Consider the following 21,896-nt stretch of genomic DNA (forward strand, 5'->3'; position numbering starts at 1 on the left):
AAATAATTTTTTAAAAGGCTAAGAATATAATCCAGTGCAAAGGCTCTGAGTTCAAAAACCAATGCCCTTCCCAGGAAAAAACATTGATGGGGAGATATAGGCAAAGGGCACAGAGAATCAGTATTATTTCTTATACCTATATACATATCTACAATTATCTCACAATAAAAAGTTACAATTAAAAGTGAACTAAGAAATAAAGGAAAATGATAGTAGATGCTATACTTGTGTTTATATAAATATCATGCAAGAAAAAACTCTTTCTGGCCCTGCCTCCTGTTAAGGATGTGCAAAGTATCTGAAAATTAGAGCAAATTGTTTATGGGTTAGGATCACGGTCCAGGTGTAGCACTGCCAGTTCTATGGTCTTGGTCAAGTTGAATAAACTCTTTGAGCTTTACTTTCTTCATCCAGATGATCAGTTTGTAGAGACAAAGTATTTTTAGCACTATGATTGATCTAGGCCTATGCTGATGTCTCCAGGAAGCAACAGGGGAGATGAATGGGTGCTCTTTGATGGCAATCACCACTAACTGAGGTCACTACCCACACAGAATGGCAACAATCTGCAAATACCACTTTCACTGAAAACGGGAATCAATGTGAGTGTTTTAAGCATGTGTTGGAAATAGATTTTTATACTCTTGTCCTTTTGCCTGGAAAACAGGACTTAGAGGAAAACAAATGTATTAAGTTTTTCCACCACTGCCATAAAAAATAAATGTAGAATCCGATTTTTCCCACTTGGTCTGGCAAGTGTTTCTAACCCCAGCTCTCCACATTTGGGTACCATCATCTCCTAAACCCTCCCGCTACCCATTTTTTCTTCTCTAGTCCAGTGATGGTAAACCTTTTAGAGACCAAGTACCAAAACTGTAACCCCAAATCCACTTATTTATCATGAAGTGCCAACACTGCGATTAAACGTGGATACTGAGGTCTTGGTTTACAAAAAAACAACTCTACATTAACATCTTTTTCCTTAAAAGAAAAACAATGAACACACATGTCGTAGGTCTGCCATCACTGCTCCAGTCTAATAATACATTAAGGAAAGAGCAACTTCAAATCCAAAACTTTCTGTCAATCTTTACCGATGAATAAGAATCTAAGTTCTTACCACTCATGCTCCTTATCGTTTGACCCCATCCATCTCTCCACACTTATCTCCTGCTTTTTCTCTCTCTGATACTTCTGCTCTTGCTAATCTGTTTGGAGTTCCCCTTCAGACTTCAGGCTCTCCCTGGAACTTCAGAATGCTACCTGATTTAGAGATAATGCAGATGTAATTCAGACAAGGTCCCACTGGACTAAGATGGAAGGAGAGTCTGGAAACTGATTTGATTGGTGTGCTTATGAAACAGAAGAGGAGATATGGATGCACAAACACACATGAAAGATGATGTAAAGAGAAACACACAACTAGCAAGAAAACGCTATGCGATGACAGAGGCAGAGACCAGAGCCAAGAAATGTGAGCAACACTAAGAGGAAATCATGGGACAGATTCTCCCCATGACCTCCGGAGACAGCACAGTTCTGTAAAACTTGGAATTCAGACTTCGAGTCTCCAGAACTGCGAGAGAATACTTTTCCACTGATTTATGTCATAGGGTAGAAGCACATGTTGCTAAGCCAGCCCTAGCAAACTAATTTACTGTTCTGCTTATGGTGCCTTCAGCTTGCCTCTATTAGACATCACTTCCTGTCTTATCCATCTACCTTTTGAATCTAGTTCAGATCTCCACTTCATTGATCATCCTTTGCCAGCCCTCACAGGAGAAAGTGATTTTTCCCTCTTAACACTATGTTCAGCCAGGCAAGGCAGTTCCAACCTGTAATGCCAGCACTCTGGAAAGAGGGTCACAAGTTTGAGTTCAGCTTGGCAACCTGCAACCCAGCAAGATCCTGTCTCACAAAATGGAAAAGGACTTGGGGATATAGCTCAGAGCAAAAGCCCTGTGTTCAAACTCTAGTTTCATCAATCAAACCAAAATGAAACAAATACTCATACCATTTACTGGGCCATGTCCTGTTCTTGTTGGTGGCACCTTGTGGTTTGTTCCTTGAATTTTTTTTTTTTTACTCTTTTCACAATGGCAATCTTGTCTTTTATCATGCTACCCAACACAGTGACTGGCTTGTACCCAGCACTTTATAAATATTAGTGAATATTGGCCATTGGATCAATCTCTTCTTTATGGAACAACAGTAACATTCTTTAAAATAAAAACCTTGTATGTATAGCTCCATAAAGCCCATAGCACTAAATTCCCCCCACAGTCTCTAAAGAAAGTGGTTTTTAAAACCCACATGAAACTTCAGGGTAGATGGCAGGAGCACTGGGAAGCGAGGGGGATTTTTATTCTGCTTATGAATAGTAACGTCTGATCAAAATCTACCCATATGTTGGTCTCCCATGCTCTTTGGAGGGTGGGCTGTGCTGGGTCTTGGGCCAAACCCTTCATTCTCATGCTTCCTTCCCGACCACCTTCTCTTGCTCATATCCAGGCCAGTGTCACAGATGAAAAAGATTCAGACCAGTGTTCTTTTGGACGGTACTGGTGAGCAGCACTGGTAGCAAGATGGTGCTGGCAGAGTGATTTGTGCCATCTGACACTGGCAAAGGGAGGCCTCCTGTTTGCCACTGAGATGCCACATCATCTCTTTGCAGGGTCCTTTAGGAAGCTGACAATCAGCCAGAGATTCTCTTTGAGGGAATGGGGCAGGGGAAAGAAATAGAAAGAAATGTAGAAGCTAAAGTAGGAGCTGAAATTTTCAGTATTTGTCAGTGTGGTCTCATCTTTATCAATATCCTACTTATTGCTACTTATCAGTATCCTTCTAAATTTAGTTTATCTGCTTCCCACGCCAGCCATTCTTAGCTCTCTTTTCTTCCATTACCACAATTCTCATCTGTATCAGACAGTCATTCTCAAATCTCATGAACTGTTACTTTTCTATTGATCGGCATTGTGCAACTTTTTAAAAAAGAATTTAGAACACAGGTCATTATAATGAGTTTAAATCATTTACCACTACAATAGAACAAATGGAACCCTTATTGTGTATAGTGTGTGGACAAGTTTTTCAAAATAGGGGAAGTAAAATGAAGGGACCTAGTTATCACATGAAGTAGGTAGGCTGGATCCTGGCCCCCCAAAGTATCAACATTCTGATTCCCAAAGTGTGTCTATGAGGCCTCTCATGGCAAAGGGACTGTGCAGATTGCTATGGCTTGAATTCGGTTTGAGTGTGTTCCTCAAGGGTTCACATGTTGGATTGATCTTGAATGTAGTGATGCTGGGAGGCGATTAGAGCTTGAAAAGATGGTGCCCAGAGGAGGAGGTCTTATATCACTGCGGTACCCTCAGAAGCAGTTAAGGGCCTTCTCTTGAGAGAAAGAGGTTACAACAGTCTGTACCCGCCTACTGGCTTTCTGGTTTCCTGTCTGGCCATGTGATCTATTCCTCCCACACACATTCCCACCACCCACCATCGGGCCCTCACCACAGCAGCGCTTATGTTGGATTTTCAGCCTCCGAAACTGAACTAAATAAACTTGGGAAGGAGAAATAATCCTGGAATAGTCAGGTGGACCCAGTGTCATCATAAAGGCAGAACCAGAGTTCCAGGAGATGTAGAGATTGGGGTGATATTCTCCAAAGAAAGAAGAGGGAGCTTTGAGTCGAAGAAAAGGAGGCAAACTATGAATGCAAAGGTAAGGAAACAGGCTCTCCTCTGGGGGATTCACCAATACCTGGGTTTTATCCCATAATACTCAATTTAAACATCTGACCTTCTGAACGATAGCAGAAGAGATATCTAATGTTTTCAGCAACTAAAATTGCATTAATTTGCTGCAGCAACAAGAAACTAGTACAGGAAATAACCAAGCTTCTACCTACCTCCAACGTACCTTGGAAGCCTGTTGTTGTGTCTGAGTCTAATGGAGAGGTCTGTCTTGTGTCCTCTTGCACTGACATCATCCTTAACCTCTGAGCAGACTTGGACAAGAAATACTTCCTCTTTCCTGAAACATTCTTATGCTTTGACTTCTAGGGACCAAACTGTTTTAGGTTTCCTCCTAGCTTAGTGACACTTCCTTTGCCTTTGTTAATTCCTCCTTTTTTCCCAACCATGGAAGGTTGCAATATTCTAAAACTTAGTCCTGGGATATCATGTCTAACAATATCTGATATCAGATAACTTTACTCAATTTAATTTTGAAAACAGTCTTCATAAGAAAGGCAACTAAATTTATATCACCAGCCCAGAAACCTTCCCAAGAAATGTTCAGGCTGCAACATGTCATGCCCTTTGCCACATCCTGGCTTCATGATCTAATAGGCACCTCACTAAGTGCCCAACAGCAGACTGATTTCTTCAACCATAATCCTCATACTACCCTAGAATCTCTATTCATATCCTTTCCTTGCATCTTAGGCTAAATCTTATTTGCTTTTTTCCCATATGGCATTAAAAATATATTATGTGTGTACTGGGGAGGAACAGGGAAGGTCTCCCCAAAATGTTAACTCCCCATTGCACTCAGAATAAAATCTCAACTCCTTCAGATCATGGGAAGTACAATCTGAACTATCATTCTCCTCGCTCATGCTGGAACTGACCACAATGACTTTCTTCCTATTTCCCCATGATGCCAGCGTCTCCTCTCAAGTCTTTGTACTTGAGTCCTTCTCCTGTCAAAACTTTGCATGGCTACTTCCTTTACTCTATCCTCATTGCTATAAAAATATCAGCTTATTGTATTTCTTGACCACCTGTTATGGTTGATCCTAACTGTTCCCCTAAAGGCTCATGTGGTACAGGTTTGGTCCCAGCTGATGGGGTTGTTGGGAGTTGTAGGAAACGTTAGGAAGTGGGGCTTAGCACATGGAAATTAGGTCATGGTGGGGGGTTGTCACTGCAGAGAATATGGGACTCCAGCTCCTGTTTTTCTTCTTTGCTCGCCTATCATAATGTTTTGTCTTGTTATAGGCCTCAAAACAATGGAGACATGTAACCAAGAACTGAAACCTCCGAAATCATGATCCTTTCTCTCTTAAGGTGGCTACTTTTAAGATATGTTGTCACAGCCCAGGAAGCTGACTGACACACACCTCTAATTGCTCTATACCCTCTTAAATCTGCTTCTTGTCTACATATTACAGGCACACGTACTCACACATTTCCACAAATACCACTCTGTCTCTTATCCTCCTTTTTATTTTCGGTACTTTCATTATCTGACATTATATTATACATTTATTGTTCATTTTTTTGCTTATCTCATCTGCTAGGTTATATGTATACTGCAAAGAATAAGTTTTTTTCGTTAATATTACTTATTGCTATATTCTTGTCTCTCCTAAGACAGCTTAGGTATAGTATGCACGCAGTAAGTACTTTGTAACATTTTCTTACATTAATTTCAAAAGTCTAACCTATTTTTATACACATCAGCTACACTGTATATAAATATTAGACTGGGCATACAATATCGATATATTAAACTTCCTAAGATTAACAGACACATCTCATAGTTCTCCCATCGTCCCATACAGACAAAAGCAGCACTAGGCACAAAACAGTGATATTGTAGAAAGAACGTGTCTCCTCCAGACTCCCTGATCTCTACTCAGTAGTTCAACAATCTCCCACCACACTTAACGAGGAAAGGAAGAGGAAAATCTAGGACTGGATTTGAGTTCCAGTGATAGACCCATCTCGCCTGCTCTGACTGAGGCAGGAACCAGAAGACTGAGTTTCCCTCCTTGAGCATCTAGAATTTCTCAGCATTCCCTGGGGGAGTACGCAAAGATGTCCAGATCATCCAGCTAAGGCCGGCATGGAGGTCACAACCAGGCCAGGACACAGAGACAGACAGCTTCCTACCCTGATCATTTATCCTTCATTTGACAGCTTATCTCATGACAGAGATCATCAAGCCCTACCCAGTGTAGGGCTATCGATCCTGGGTGGAAGTTCTTATAGCTTGGCAGGTCACCAGGAGTGCTAACTGTTGTTTTATCCATTCAGGTTTGTGGTGTGTTTATATGAGTCCAATCACACTCAAGACTGCTAGCTGCTAACACCATTATCAAATACTGATACATTATCACACAGATAATGGTGGTTAATAATTATTTTTCAAGTGAATAACTTATAACGTATTTGGTAATCAAACAGCTGGACTTGGTGCTTCCTCCAACGTGAGGAGCCAACGAGAAGCCTGCCTGTCTCTTAGTGGCTGATGGTGCTGAAATATGCCTTAATATCAATGGGGTTTTTTTAGTTCTAAGACTGTGATCACAGACACAGTGTAGAGCTATCAATCCTGGGTGGAAGTTCTTAAGTTTCATGATACAATAATTTATGCTTAAGTGTTCTTGACACTTTATAATTTGTTTCAGCACACATTTGCAATAATTGTGCACTTATTTTTAAACTCAGAGAAGTTCAAGGAGGAGCTCTGATCTGTTTCACTGCTGCTTTGGGGCAACCTGAACAATTTAGGTTGATTTCCAAAGAAATAAGTTCCCTGGCTCCCCTCCGGTTAGGATCTGATAGTTTTCTCATTTACTAAGAGTCATCTTCCCGCTATTTAAATCTGTCTGCTCTGGTTCTATCTTTAGCAAGCATTTAGATAAGACCTGAGGAGTTAATGTTTTCCTGGCAAAACCTAGAGGAATACTTTGCTATTCTTCCTCTTCTTTTTATGAAGACTGGAGAACTGCTTAGCTACAAAATAGTTGGGTTGATCCACTTTAACTAAGGCAGCCAGGCCAAATGGAAGCTCTTCTTCCCGGAGCAGGCAGCCTGTCCGAGGTAGAGAAAATATCCCACTGATGTCACTGCTTGGGCTGAACACATAGCAAGGGCAGGAAAATGAACATTAGGGACAACAGTTTAGACGTGGCCCTGCTGCAGTGATGAGTTTCCAATGAGTTAGGAGGGTTGGGCCAGGAGGATTCCAAAGACCTGATTAATCAGGAAGCTTTTAGAACCACATTGGAGCAAAGCGGGGAATGATATTTCTGAACTTGACAACTTCTACTTATAAAAATGGGGACGATGTCACACAAGTGGCAACGGGGAAAATATTCCAAAGCTAAAACCAGAATAACAAACAGTGTCGTGAAGTGAAAGGACCTTTCAGGACAGCAGTCCTTCTGATCCTGTAAGGAGAAAAAGGAGTAGGACCAGAGCCATTCCATTCCTCAGCAGGGCTGGTCCCACACACAGGCTGTCCACCACCACCCTGGCTCCCATGAGGAATTTCCTGCATGGTGTCCGCTGCCCCAGGTCATCATGGAGGGCATTGGTAAGATGTGGGAATTGTGAAGACACTGACCCCGAGTGCTTGTCTGCTTTCCATTACCATAACCAATCCCTGGCATAATCAATTTATGCAGAGGAAACACTTTGCTCCTTGTAAGTTCCTGTCCATGACTGACTGGTCCCATTGCCGATGGGCTCATTGGAAGGCAGCATAGCAAGGCAAGGCATATGCAGAGGAGTGAAACCTCTCACTTTATATCCCAGAAGTAAAAATAGATGAAGAGGAGACCTGGGGACCCTCCTTTCCCTTCCAAGGGCATGTCCTCAGTGACGCAACTTCCTGTCAGCAGGCCCCGCCTCTTGAAGATTTCACCACCCCCTAAACTTTAATCCACGAGCCTTTGGGGGGCACTTGAGTCCGGGGGACTCGCAGGAGCAGTCACTTCTGCAATAATAGTATTAGTAGGTGCATGGAAAAGAGCATTCCTCAGGCAATAGACCTGGATGATTCAACAGTGAAGACAGCAAATGTCCAGGGTCGAGGAGACTGTGAGACAGGGATGAGCAGTAGCGTGGAATATATTCTCTTTTTTGGAGCAGATACTGAAGAGAAGCAGAAGTTTGGCGATGACTGCATCAGGGACTCCCCACGCTGGTTTTGCCAATACTGAGATTTTCCGAAAGATGGCTCTGTTGGGAGTTTCTTCAATTAAGTTAAAAGAAACAGATGCATCTGTGTCTGACCCAAAGCGGGCTCTGTCTTCTCCTGGTCATCAGTACCCCATCTCCACTGACTCTGGCCTTTTTCCTCTAAGGCATTTGAAGTACTCTTGCTCAGAAGGACAATGGGCAGGATTACCAGCACCTGACCCTCCCAGGCTGCAACAGCATGAAAAGCCTTAAGGATCTCGATTGTACAATATCTGTCTTGCTAATTAGCTCATGGATGTGGTCTACGGTATCCAGCTCTCTGCTTCAAAATGATCAGCAATCCATATGGCTGTTTATTTAGCAAGGTCACAAATATTGGGTATTGCCACCAAAACTATTTGGAAGAAATCCAATGATACATCAGTGTGAAAAATAGATCCCCTTGGCAAGATGTTTGAACACGTCTGGGCCTAAATAAAAGGCACTTTTGTGATGCTGCCTTTGTTTATTATTTTAATAACATCTAGGTTAGCCAGTTGTTGCAAATCACTTCACTTCCTCAGCATTTTGACGTAGCATACTGATGGAGACTTTAATGGCTTTTTAAAATGAAAATTCTCACTCTTCTATATTAATTAATCAAGTGACATGCTTTTGATTGCCTGATTGATTGTAAACTAGATCGATTCACAATTTCTGGATTAAATTTTAGCAAAAAGGGACAAAGAGCATAATTAGCCTTGGGTGACTATCCTGGCTGTCCTGTCCTTGATGGAAGAGGCCCATGCGGGTCAGTCACTCTGTCTTAGCTAGCTTTTCTAAAATCAAGAGAATCACAGTTATCAAAAGAAGCTTGCATGAATTAAAGGAGCTCATGCCAGCAAAGCAGGCATTGTGCGGTATATTGTACCATTACCAAAAAGCAAGAAATATTTCCCAGGTGGGAGTCTCAGATTCCTGTGGATGTTGGGGAGTTAGGAAGACAAGAGGCTGGTAGGAGGGACTTCTGAGAGGTGAGGCTTATCTAATGCATCGGTCTGGTCCTGAATACTACATAGGATCAGAACTGTGATACATTTGTCAGTAATTGGAACAGATGTTTAACTGAAAGTAGTTTTTTTTCCCCTCTGAGAGTTTTTTTCTTGGGACACAAAGAGGAAGGGAGCAGTGTTAGTATATTGAGTTGCTTTTCCTGGTCATCATTAGAGTTTTAAGACTCTACCGAAGTGTTTCGGGACAGAAGAAAGTCTATGAATGAACTCAGAGCCTTGATACGCTATGCCTGGGTGATTTCCCCCAATTTTAAATAGTCATTTGCTTCCCAGAATTGATTCTGCTTTATAAACCTCAGACTAATGAGGAAACACCGTTGTAAGTATTGAGAAGCTGACCTAGGATTTTGGATGATCTCTTGGCACATAAAGCCTCTAAAATTCAGGCTCAGTCCTCCAATGGGAATTGAGACACACTGCTCCAACCCTGTGTGTCTGGGCCGGTGCGACTGCCCTGCCAGTTCCAGCGGACTGAACATCCCTGAACAGATGCTGTTTGCTACCGTGTTTCCCTGAAAATAAGACCTAAATGGAAAATAAGCCCTAGCTGGTCATTACCGCGGTGACAGCCAGTGTCCTGCAGAAGATTACACCTCACTCTTCTCTTGCTCACTGGCTATGCTGTAAACCAAGTAAGGCAAGGAGAGTCTGATTGGGCTGGAATGTTTGATCTTTAGTTTCTAATGTTGGTTATTTTTCTGGTAGGTCTTATTTTCAAGGAAACACAGCATTTACCCCCTCAAGAACACATGGATAAATAAAAATAAAAACCAAATTGCAATATATTCATGGAACTAGGTAAATAAGCATCTCATCTGTGATGCTCAGCCCTGAAGAAGCAACAGTTAAGGAGCCCTGCTGGAGTTCAACTTGTTGAGAATGCTTGCTTTACGCAGGTCCTACCAAGGAATTTCATTACGTACTTGTTATTTGTGACAATTGCTTCCCTTTCAGGACTGAAGCCACCCAAAAATTCCGTGGCCTTCTGACTTTTTACTGACTTCCTAAGCTAGGTGACAGTCTTATCTGGACCCCATCTCCCTCTGCTGTCAGAAGACTCCGTCAGTACAGTACTGGTTTCCGCTGATTTCCTGCCCTAAAGCAGAGTTGGGCAGGAGTGAAGTGGATGTTGGGGGTGCCAGGAAGCTGAGGTTCTCTATACCAAGGCTTTGGCGCTCTGCATTCATTGAATTTCCCCTTCACTCACCATTGCGTGATTCACCCACACTGGAAAAATGCCATCCAGGGTCTTGGGGTAAATAAGCTCTCGATCATAGAGATATATGGTCCAGAATGCCAGAAACACAAACTGGAAAGTAAAAGACCAAAACAGGGCTGTTAAGTTTGTTTGCAAGAAGAATTCTCCTAAGACAATCAAGGAAACATAGTAGACTAAAAATAGATACCTGTTTTAATATCTTAGATACATTCACATTGTGGGACTGTAAAAGGGGAGATAATGTTTATTGTATGGTTGCTCTAGCTGCTCTCTCTGGGGACACCACTCAGAGAGGTGGGGAACAGTTATTTTTCAGCATGCTAGGGAGAGAAGGTACAGAGAAACAGGAGCATGGACAGTTAGTCCAGGATCGTAACCAGTGACTTCTCTTCTAAGCTTTTACCAAGAACACCAAGACTTGGCACATGGAATGGCTTCCAAGTTGACTGCCCACTTTAAATGGGTGTGGCAGCCTGGTGCAGTGGCACATGCTTGTATTCCGGCACTCTAAGAGGCTGAGGGAAGAGGATGACAAGTTCAATCTCAGCCTGGGCAATTTAGCAGCACAGTAAGCCCCTGTCTCAAAATAAAAAATAAAAAGGGCTGGGGATACAGCTCAGTGAGAAGGTCCTGGGTTCGGTCCTGGTAACGATGGATGCATTGTGTCAGTCTGAGACGTTTAGGAGTTTAACTTAGGGATTTAGCAGGGAGCCAGAGTTCTCACTTTGTAAACATCCTCATTCTGGGCAAGAGGAGGACATGGATTGGTGTGATGCTACATCCATGTTAGAGGGCGGGCAGCCTGCTTATGATATGAAGGAGGAGGAGAAGCTTGTTTTCCCCGTTTATGCTGTTGCTGCTTCTGCTGTCTTCAGCCAGCTGGAACTGTTGCCCCTCACCATGCCATGCTGCCTTGGAGTGAGCTGATTATGGATTGAAACCTCCATAAACTGTGAGCTAAATAAATCTTTCCTTCCTTAATTTTTGGGTGTCAGGTATTTTATCTCAAGATTGAGAGAAAACTAAGACAATTCCCTAGTCACACACACACACACACACACACACACACACACACACACACAGAGGCATTACAAGAAGGCTGGGAGAGGACATGAGAGGTCAAGCTTCCGGGACTGTTCACAAGCTACCTCACCAAGCATCCATCTCTACCCACTCAGAACTTTGCATTCATCTCTGTTTCTTGTTCTCCATGATGTCTGGTCAGAAGCTCTGTCCTTTGTGTTACAAAGTCAGTGCCCACACAGGGTGGGGGGAGGTAGCGATTAATCTTATGATTTTCCTATGTTCTGAAATTTCGTAGGCTTAATTCCTAACCTTAAAAAAGGAATGAACTTCTTTGTTAGAAAAATTTAATCTTTGGAAGGCTTTAAGGGGGTGGTCTTCTGCAAAGCAAACCTGGAATGCCAGAGCTGGTTCTGTTAGCTGTGAACCTGTTAGCCTTTGCAAGGACCCATTTTGCGTTTAGTTTTGAAGATCACAGGAAGCAGGACAATGACAGGTGGATGAAGGTAGTGATTTCTAACCCTAGGTCCCATCGGGCAGCCAGCAGGCTTGACCTCAGTGTATTTCCATTCCAGGCAGTGAAGGGAGACAGCGATGATTGCACAGACACATGGCTGGCAGCAGCTGCCAGCATCCTGTCCCCGGCATACGCCTTGCTTTTTCCCGATGTCCATTCATTCAGCCCAGTGAACGAGGTGCCCACTAAGTGCCTTGACTGTCTTTCTCATGTGCCAACTTTGAGTCTCGTATCTTTTGTTCATTTTATTTTCTTATGGATGGTTTCCATTTGTAGAGGTAGCATAAACTTATTATAACAAAGAAAACAAGATGTGTAAAGGGAAATCATCACTTAGTTGTTGGTCATTCCTCAGAGTCCATGGGGGATGGGTTCCCAAGGATACCAACCATCAATGTCCAAGACTCTTGTATAAAATGGCCTAAGATTTGCATATAACCCATGTACATCCTACTGTAGTTTAAACTATCCCTTCGGTTACTTTCAATGCACATGTTATTTAAATAGTTATGAAAAAAATGTGTCAGTTTTAAAATTTTTTATGAAGATGGTTTTACATTTATTTATTTATGTGAGCATTTCTGACCCATGGTTGGTTGATTTAGTGGTCATGAACCCAACAGATATGAAGGGTCAACTGTTTTATTAAGAAGAGTCCTTCAAAATTCCCTTTGAGGCGGTAATACGGGCCTTGCACCAAGCCTTCCCAAAGATACAAAACTGAATGATAAAGCTGACTGGTAATATACATGCTTCCTGTCCACCCTGGACACCAAAGTGAAGCTCTCAGACTGAACACTTAGCAAGTCTGGCTACAATAATGGATTCCCAAGCAGTCTTGCAGCCCCATAAAGCACTTCCCATTCATACATTTCTGTTATGGGAGACGCAGCATCTCAGTGACTTACTGTGCCGATTGGAAAAGCCAAGGTGGCAAAAAACAGGTCTCTGAAGGCAGTGATGAACTTGATGTCTTTCCTCTTTTTGATTCTTTTCAGCACATCATCCAGGAAGGCGACCCCGAAGAAAACAGCCTGCAAGAGCTAAATTCATTACAACAAATGAGGGCACTTTCATTTGCTTTAATTAATACGTTCTTCACTGATGTAAAGCCCCAGCCCTCTGGGACCAATGCTGATTCGAGAAGGAGAGAGATGCTAGGCTGTTCTGGTGGAGAGCCAGATTCAAAGCCCGGGCTTCTGGCTCATTGGTTCCTGCCCTAGCTCGCTAAAACTGATTGAGGAAATTCATTTAGGGGATCTTAATGTGTACAGTATTTAGTGTAATGGACTTAAGCTAAAATGGAAACAAAATAAAGACTCAGCTAAAATGGAGGATAGAATTAGATGAAAGATACCTTGGCTGCACAGAAGTGGGAAAAACCAAACAGCAGAAACCAAATAGTGAGGCATAAGGGTGGAAATAGTTAAGTGGCTTCCTAGGAAGAAAACTAAGCAAAAGGCCCAGGGCAGAAGTCTCACTAAGAAAGTCAGCCTCGGGGTTAAGAGCCAGGGAAGACCGCCGTACCACTTGAGGGGTCCAGAGGACAGAGCAGATGAGCCCAGGCTCTGGTGAGCTGCTCAGTACTGTCAGATCCTCAAGGAGAAGCAAAAGAGAAGCCGAGTCTTTTTTAAAGAAGTACAGATTAAGTGTTCCTTATTAAAATGTTTGGACCAGAAGTATCTCAGATTTTAAAACATTTTCACATACACAGTAAAACATCTTGGGGATGGGATGTCAGTCTGAATACAAAATTCATCTTTGTTCAAGTATTGTCCTTCTCCTATAAATAACCAGAAGGTAATTTTGTACAATATTTGTAAATAATTTTGTGCAGGGAACTGAGTTTCACGGTGTGGAATTTTCCATTCAGGCATCACATCAATGCTCAAAAGTTTTGGAATTTGAAGCATTTCAAATGTCAGGCTTTTGGATTTAGATGCACAACCTGCAACATGACTTGGAAGGAAAAACTTTGCTCAGTCTTAGGGCCTTTCATAATCTCTGGCTTCTAACTTAAGGCCCGGGGGGGGCACTGCTATGTGAAGTTTGGGTTGGTTCTGAGTTGTGTTCACATCAGAATCCATGCTAACTGTTGAACGTAGATAAGAGACAGCCTGGACTCTGCTTTCAAGCACAAAGTTCTGGAACTTGAGAGCTGAGGAGGTGACTGACTATGTTGGATGTTGTGCTAAGGTTTGGACTTCAGAAAGATCTCTCAGAGTTGACCTTGAGCTGTGGAGGGATGAGACAGGATACAGCTGGTTTCCCGGATCCCCAGCACCCAGATCGCTTGCACCTCACTCTGGACTATGGCATCGGAATCTCAGGAAAAGTGTGCATGAGGTGATTTTTTTTTTTTAACAATCTCTTCAGGTGACCCCATGTAGGCTAAAGTCCTAGGACCAGTGTACTAGAAGTAACTTTATCAAAGTCCTTCCTGACTCTCTTATGACTAACATTCACCATGTGTCATGTGCTGGACACCAAATGGAGCTTTTCAATGGCATCGCAACCTTATGAAATAAGCATTACCATTAAGTCCTGCCATCCCCAATTTACAGACAAGAAAAGTGAGGTGAAGTGAGACCAACAAACTTGCCTAACATTTCATAGCTTCGGAGTTTGGTCCTTGGGCCAGACTTTAACTAGAAAATCATCAGATTCCTAAGGACAACTGACGAAAAGCACTGCGTCAGAAGAGACATGATGTATCCAGGTGAAAGAATTAAAAACAAATTTAAAATAATACTGATCCTTGCTTTCTAGCCCCAGAGGGTCTGCAGTAATGGTTCTGGGGTACAGGCTAGGCTTTGGGATACTTAAAAACCCTCCCACACCTTCTAAGTCTGGGCAGTGGAAGTTGAGAAGCTCCTTGCACCTGGAATTCGCATCAGGCAGGCCCTGGAGAAGTCTGGCCGATGGACCCCAGGCAGTTGAATCCTCATAGGGTTGAGATTGTGAGAGGTGGTGGGAGAGGGAGCACCCTCATCCAAAGAGCTGCCAAGGTAGCAGAGAGTGATCAAGCAGCAGAAATCAGAACTGGACAAGAACCACATGATGCCTAAGAGGAGAGGAATCTTGTCACCAGGAGACTGTGTGGGGGGAGCTGGGTGACAGTTTTAAATGTCACGCAGGACTTGCCAACCCACCGATAGTCATCACTCTGGTGCTTTTGACATTCAGCCCCTGAGGGTTTTAGGATTTGGACTAGAGGTCACTTGCACAAGGATGCTAGAAGCAGGTGCCTCCTGCTCTTCCCTGCCCTGCCCAGGGAGCTCTCACCTCACCCCTGCATTCTCTGCCAGGTGCTTGAGCCATGCCAAGCTGCTGCTGCATTCAGGGTAAGCAGGCATGGGCCTGGGCCCCTACAGAGAGGCCTCTGTTGTTCCCTGAACATGGAAATTAATCACACACTGAGCATCCGCCAGGCCTTCCCTTTTTAGGGGAGAGGCCGCCTCATCTACATGTGAAGTCCACATGACTCCTGTCCTTATGCCAGAGCTTCTTCAAGTCATCGTGAGTCAAGATCAGGCTTTCTGTTGATCTTCCCAGGCACAGAATGTGGAAATCAGGTTAGGAGAAAGACCGCATTACTCAGCTCTTCCAGAATTTCGTCACCAATCAAATTTGGCTCCCCCATGCAGACTCACCAATCACAGCTCCTCCTCCTCCTCACCCCAACCCCTGCATGCGCTACTATCTTGCAGGAACGTGCCAACTGGCTCCACAGATATCAACTGTGTGAAAGGGAACCTCATTGCCACCAATCCTACCTTGCACTGGTGGATCATCCAAGGACTCTTTCGGGAGCCCCTACCTGGGCACCCAAGGAAGCTGCTAGGGTTTTCTGAGAAAAAGACATAGATAAGGCCTGGGGCAAACGGAGGCACAGAGCAAGTCCTAGGGGTTAAGCAGGGGAGGGTGACAGGCCACAGACTTTGGAGGTAGGAGAAAGGTGAAGTCAAAGACAAGTCAGACAAGCTTATCTGAATGGACAATGGCCTGCTCTTTCTCCAGAGACAATGCAGCGCAATGGGTACAAAACATGCGTAGAAGAAAGAATGCAGGGAGGAAAGGTCAGCTGCGGTGGGCTTGGGCTTGGGTGTGCCCCCCCTGCAAATTTACATATTGAAGTCCTAATATCCACTGGAGCCTTTCGAGAGATAACTAAGCTAATTAATACGGGTAGGCGCTAAGGCAATATGACTCTCATTCTTGTATTAAGAGGATGTGAGGGGGCTGGGGATTTAGCTCAGCGGCATAAGCGCCTGCCTTGCAAGCAGGCAGTCATGAGTTCGATCCCTGGTACCAATAAAAACGAAAAAGACCAAAACAAAAAAACAGAGAGGATGTGAGGACACAGGTGCACCCAGAGGGTGGACCACGTGGGGACCCAGGGACAGGTCGCCAACTGCAAGCCAAGGAGAAAGGAATCAGTCTTGGTAGCCTCTGGGTCTCAGATTCCAGCCTCAGAATGAACTCTGGGACAATTGATTTCTGTTGTCAAGTCATCCATTTTTGTTATGGCAACCCTAGCAAACTACACAGCAGCATTAAAATAGAATAGCGACAACTAGTCTGCGCTGAAGAATCGTGTCACAAAATTACTGTCATTTTCATCTCTCAACTATTTTGGGTGCCCAGGAGAGCAAACTTCCTGTGTTGTGTCGCCTTGTTCAGAGTTTACTTCAGCACCGTGGCGCTGGCATTCCTCATCTCTCCTGGTTTTTCCTTGATTCTGCCCCAGTGAAGGATTCAGGGCTTTTTCCCGAAATGCTACTGTTCTAAATTTGTTAGCTGCCTTACACTCCTGTTGCTAGCAGACAAACTCACTGCCAGTGACAGCTAGATTTACATTTTTTATAACTAATGCAATTCAAGAAACGGTAGCTAAGGATTCTTTAGTTTTTTATATTCACAAATCTCTCCCCCAAATCTTAAAATCATAGAAATGTAACCTTTCTAAATCATTGACTTTATGGTCTCCTCTTAATGCCAGAACCCTCCTAAATTACCCCCAGGAAATGAGACTTTCTTTGATTAAAAAAATTATTCCAGAGTGGGAGAGTCCAGAAGTTCCCTGAGCAAGACGTTACAAACTCCAGCTGCATGAGTCAAAGAACCCACCAACCTCCAGCTGGAGATTCTGGGCCTGACTCAGCCAGGCCGGGGCTTCCTTAACTCCTCTGCTTCAGAATGAAGCAACCCTGCCATGACAGATGGCCCCCGAATGGGAGAGCAAATGGGGAGGGAGCGCTGTCTCTCACCCTGGTGGAGAGACTGGTGTGCTCTGGAGCTGGCATGGGGAGCTTTCTCCCAGTCTGTCTACCCCGTTGTGCGATGTGCTATTCCAGGCACGATTCCTGTGCTTTGGCTGGAAGAAGGACCCGGGGTAAAAGAATGAGATAAAGAACATGGGAGAAGACACGGTGTGAAGAACACAGAGTAACAGGGAGGAGAAAAAGCAATGGAGGGAAGAGGGGATGGGGAAAAGGACAGGAGATGAAAAAGGGAATTATGGTATGCTTCACACGTGCACCAGCTCCACGTCAGCAATGGAAATGTTATGGACTGCAAACCATGTACTAATAAGAAAATCTAAAACAGAAACATAATATTGTTTACAATCAGGCAAAATAAAAAAAGAATATGCTGGGGTAATCTGGAGAAAGGATGCTGGCTGGTGCTGTGCAGCGGATGACGCTTTGGGACAGGGGCAGGATGTCTTCAGGTAGAGTGGGTCACAGGGTAGCTGGGCTTTCCTCGGCAGTGGCTCAGATCAGTTATAAACTGATCATCCTGATCATCGGGGTACTCAGCCAACATCATAGGCAGCCAATAAGGCCCCTGAAATTGAATGAGGCCCCATGACACTGGTCAAGGCTGGCTCTCAGTCTCTTGTTAGAACTAAGGAAAGGAAGAGAAAGAAAAGGAGGAGGAAGAAGAAGAGGAGAGGAGGGAAGGAGATCCTTTGTGTCCTCACTGATTGCATGATGGACCCCTCAGAGCTGCCCCAGAGCTGAGCTTCTGTACTCAGCTCAGTTAGGTACTGGGCACGGGTGCCTCAAGGAGGGCCCAGGACCTCGAAGACACAGCTTCCTGATGCTGGTCAGGTCTAGAAGGTCAGCCATCTGTGAGCCATTGGAAGCTAATCCTCTTTCTCCTGGAAGCTGAGGAGTAAGAACCTCAGTGCTGGGGCAGTGAGAAGATCCAGGTTCTTCAGCACTACCCATGGGTAAACTGAGGCACAGAGAAGTCAGGTCACAGAGCCAGAGAGCAGACGGCTCAGCTTCCCCTCACTTATCTCCGTGCTGTGTGTGAAGCAAACACTGTCTGTCGTGGTTGCTCAATGTTTTCCAGCCACCTCATTTTAGGAGCTGGTGGTGACCCTTCCCAGAGTGCTCTTGGCTCTTATCCTGTAAGCCATCTGAGAGCTAAAACACAGTCACATGGTTTGACAAGGGGAAGAGTTGCCTGTGTTACTACATTAATCTGATGGCGAGAACTAAGCACTTTCATCCAAGCACTGAAGTGCGTTCCAGGGTACAGAGGGGACCCCTGTCTCTCTCCATAGGAGCTGCTCTGGAGTTTGAACCAATGGAGTCTCTCCGGGACTTCCCTTGCCCTGGCCCTGAGTCACCGTCCTTGAGTTTAGAGAACGAGGAGATCAGAGCTGCCTGAATCTTGGACCACTGGAGGGAGAACCAAGGGAAATATCTCATCTCTGTGGCCAAAGTGAGGATGGGGAGAATGGGGGGAAGGGGGACCCAGAATCTCCCCTGGAGATCCCAGTTATGCTGCACCAACTCTAACAGAGTTTCAGAAGGAAGTTTATTTTTAACAAGGGGAAACCTCAACAAACCCATCGAGCTCTGCACACTGCACTGCGGTGGCTGACTGACCTCCCGCCTCGCCTCCCAAGGCTCACATTCCCCGGGGGTCAGGGCTGGTGCCAGAGGAGGAAGACACTGGAGGGCTTGCACCAACATGAGTCCCCTGGGGTGCCCTGCTCTCCACGCTGTGTCCAGGGCTCCCTTTCTGTTGACTGTGCCTCCAGAGCACCTCAGGCATGAGAGCATGCGACTTGGCAGCTACTGTAGGGAGGACAGTGGCCCGCAGGGTTCTTTTCTCGCTGCACAAGGCAGGATAATGCACAAAGGTGGCCAGTGACCCTTGCCTGGATCCGTCATGCCCCAACCAGTGCTCAGTGACGAGATGGGCATCTGGGGAGTCCCCTGCTCAGCTGCGCTGTCTCTAACAACGCTCCCTCTGCTCCCGTCTTCTCTCTCCACCCACCGCGGTGTCTCCCACCTGACAGGTGGGTTCCTCTCGCAGCCACACTGCGGTTAGGTACTATTTTAATTTCTACTTGACAGAAGTGGAAATGAAAGACCTGAACAAGTGTTAAGCCCAGGTCACAGAGGGGTGAGGTGGAACTGAGAGCCAAGCCCGTCGCTGGGGGCTGCAGACACCTGGCTACACTCCTCCCTCCTCGTACCAGAGCGTCAGAGTCAGCTCACTCTACATGAGACAGAGGCTGTGCTCCTCTCTCCTTAACTGGCACTGCTCTGTTGGTGGCTCTGTGCTGCAGCCACCAACCCTGCAGGTGGGCCCTTCTGTCTTCTCTTTAATCCCTTGAGGTATTTTTTTGGGGGAGAGGCAAGGGAGAAAGACTGAATGATCCCTAAGATGAGTTTTGCTCCTCCAAAATGGGACATAACAGGTCAGGCGTTGTGGGACACATCTGGAGCTGCAGCCCTCTGGGAGGCTGAGGAGGAAGGATCATAGGTTTGAGCCCAGCTTAGTGACTTAGCAAAATTCTGTCTCAAAAAAATTAAATTTATATTTTAAAAAGGGTTAGGAATTTAGCTCTGTGAAAGACCTATGGTCATTCCCCAGTACCGCACACACAAAAGGAACTTAACTTAAAATCAGGCAATTAGAAATCAAAGCTGTTTAACAGGATACTAACATCATCAAGCCAAGGTAAATGAAACGAAAGAGGTAAAATAAATACCTGAGTGTTACAACAAGTTATAAAGCCTCTATGATTTGATCAGACTATCAACTAATTAATCATTAGTTAATATATGTCAGCAAAAACAAAACAAACAAACAAAAAAAACATAAGCCCATGAGACTTCAAGAGCTGGACATTCTGAAGCCTCAAATGATCCTCTAAAATATACTCTGCCCATCTTTGTCAGGCGGGAAACGACTCTCAAATGACACTTTTAAGAAATGACCACAGAGCAGTCCCTTTCTGTTCATGTATCAAGGCGGAAGTCAGCAGAGGTTTATTGCTCAGAAATGCAGGTCAAGCCAAGTCATCAGGCCACGTGACCAGGTGTTCATTACTGGGGCCCTGCGTGGCAAATACAATGTAGAATTGTAAACTGTTAGGGTTGACAAAGACCTGGGAGGAGAAACTTCTGTATTTGAGCCAGGCTCTGACTGGAAGTTTAGGACTCACATGGGGGAGAAAGATTGACAAAACTGTGCTCCATAGATAAACAGTAACTAGGAGGTGTTCTAAAAAGTCAGAGAAAGAAAACAAACTTGGACTGAAATTTGTCAGTAAAGATTTTTAGGAAAAGTGGAAGGTTTCAGGTGGTTGGTGAAGGAGACATTTTATGGAGGCAAGGAAGCCCACAGAACAGTAGTGAGGAGATACAGTCCTCTGTGCAGGACCAACCAGCCTTCTGGGGAGAGAGAAACCAGTGTCAGCATAAGCTCCAAAATCACGAGTTGGGATTTGTTCCATAAAGCAGGAGAGAGCCAACAGAGTTTCTCAATCAGCAGAGTTTATTGGAAAAAGAGGTCATGAAAATACTGAGCTTTTGGAAGATGAATCTGGAATGTGAGTGGTAAATGGATGGATCGGACAGGGAGGGCACAGGAAAGGACTGAGGTGCTGACCCTGGAGTGGGAGAGGCAGTTCAGATTGGATGGGATGGAAAGGTTGAAGAGGAGGTTGATTACCATTGAGCCAAAAACGAGCTCAACCTCAGGATATGGTCAAGTGTTCAAAAGCTCTTGGGCATGTGAGGGAACTCAAATAAGAAATCAGAGAGCTGGGTTATGCGAGTAGGTGACAGATCCGTGCTTAGCCACAGCTGTGTGAGATAGAATGGAATTTGGCTTTTGATTAGGCATTAGGGATTATCAGATTGGCTTTTAAACAGTCCAAAATGTTTATCTGCTATCATTCTGTTGGGTGATCTGTGCTTTCAGGTAGAGCTCAAGCCTATAAAAAATTGAGGTGGGAGCTGAACATGGCAAAATGTGTTTGCTTTTCTTAGATAAATCTGTTAGTCTATGTGTGCTGTAAAATGGCGTTATTCCTCCATTGGAAATCACACTTCCTACACAACATACGCCTCTCTGCCTTCTCTTCACAGACTTTCCCAAGCTAGTCTCAAAATCTCTCCTGTCTGTAGTCAGTTCCAAGGTGAAACTATTCATTTGGTCCCTCTATCAGGCTCCAAGGCAATTCTTCTCAAAAGACCATGTAACAATTAGCCAGTCCAAAAATGCAGCCATGGATAGTTTCTAAACTGTCTTCTCAGCATGCCCTGTTTAGGAAGGGAGCAAAACTCTCCAACAATAGAGGAACACAAAGAATGGATTTTTATACTGAATAAAGTACAAACTTGATACACTGATACTACAGATATATCGGTTCCCCAATGAGCTTTTAGACTCACCAGATTGAGGAGAGTCAAGTACTTCGACTGTGCACCATCTTGAAAGATAGCTCCAAGCTGCGGGATGTAATAATTGAGGAAAATGTACCAGTTCAAGAGAATGAAGTGGTACAGACACGTTGAAGTCCCCATCACGGCTACCTCTGCCCAGGCCACTGCTGATATGTCCAGTCACACCCTTCCTGTGTAGTCACGGTTCAAGTCCTACGCAGGCCGCAGAGCTGTAAAACACATCCCTTTGGGAGTGAGAGTTCCAACCTGGGCTGGAGTTTGCTTCTGTTTTATTAGGTTCTTTTTCAATGTGGGTGAAAGGGTTGTTGCTGGTTTGCAGACACCTGTGTTTAGATAACAGTAGATAATCTGCAGATTGACTAGTTTCAGTGGTGAGCTTGAAAGAAGGTTTGAAACAAGGGTTGCACTTTGCACTATTTGACTAGGCA

The 21,896-nt window shown here is 44.5% G+C and overlaps 1 protein-coding gene across 2 annotated transcripts in view; it reads right to left on the reverse strand.

The window, feature by feature from the left end:
* Positions 1-21,896, reverse strand: part of Adtrp (androgen dependent TFPI regulating protein) — a 69,138-nt gene that overhangs the window by 46,723 nt on the left and 519 nt on the right. The window contains exons 2-4 of one of the 2 annotated variants that reach the window (XM_063259881.1): positions 21,457-21,677; positions 12,655-12,789; positions 10,195-10,296 (exon numbers count right to left, since the gene is read on the reverse strand). In XM_063259881.1, the coding sequence (XP_063115951.1) occupies positions 10,195-10,296; positions 12,655-12,789; positions 21,457-21,588 (369 nt within the window). In that variant the 5' untranslated portion in view covers positions 21,589-21,677. Of the gene's footprint in view, positions 1-10,194; positions 10,297-12,654; positions 12,790-21,456; positions 21,792-21,896 lie in introns of those variants that run through there. The other variant, XM_063259882.1, reaches the window with a different exon arrangement.

This window comes from Cavia porcellus, unplaced genomic scaffold (assembly GCF_034190915.1).
Source record: "Cavia porcellus strain 051 isolate PalLab524CR breed Dunkin Hartley unplaced genomic scaffold, mCavPor4.1 scaffold_13, whole genome shotgun sequence".
NCBI classification, from domain to species: domain Eukaryota; kingdom Metazoa; phylum Chordata; class Mammalia; order Rodentia; family Caviidae; genus Cavia; species Cavia porcellus.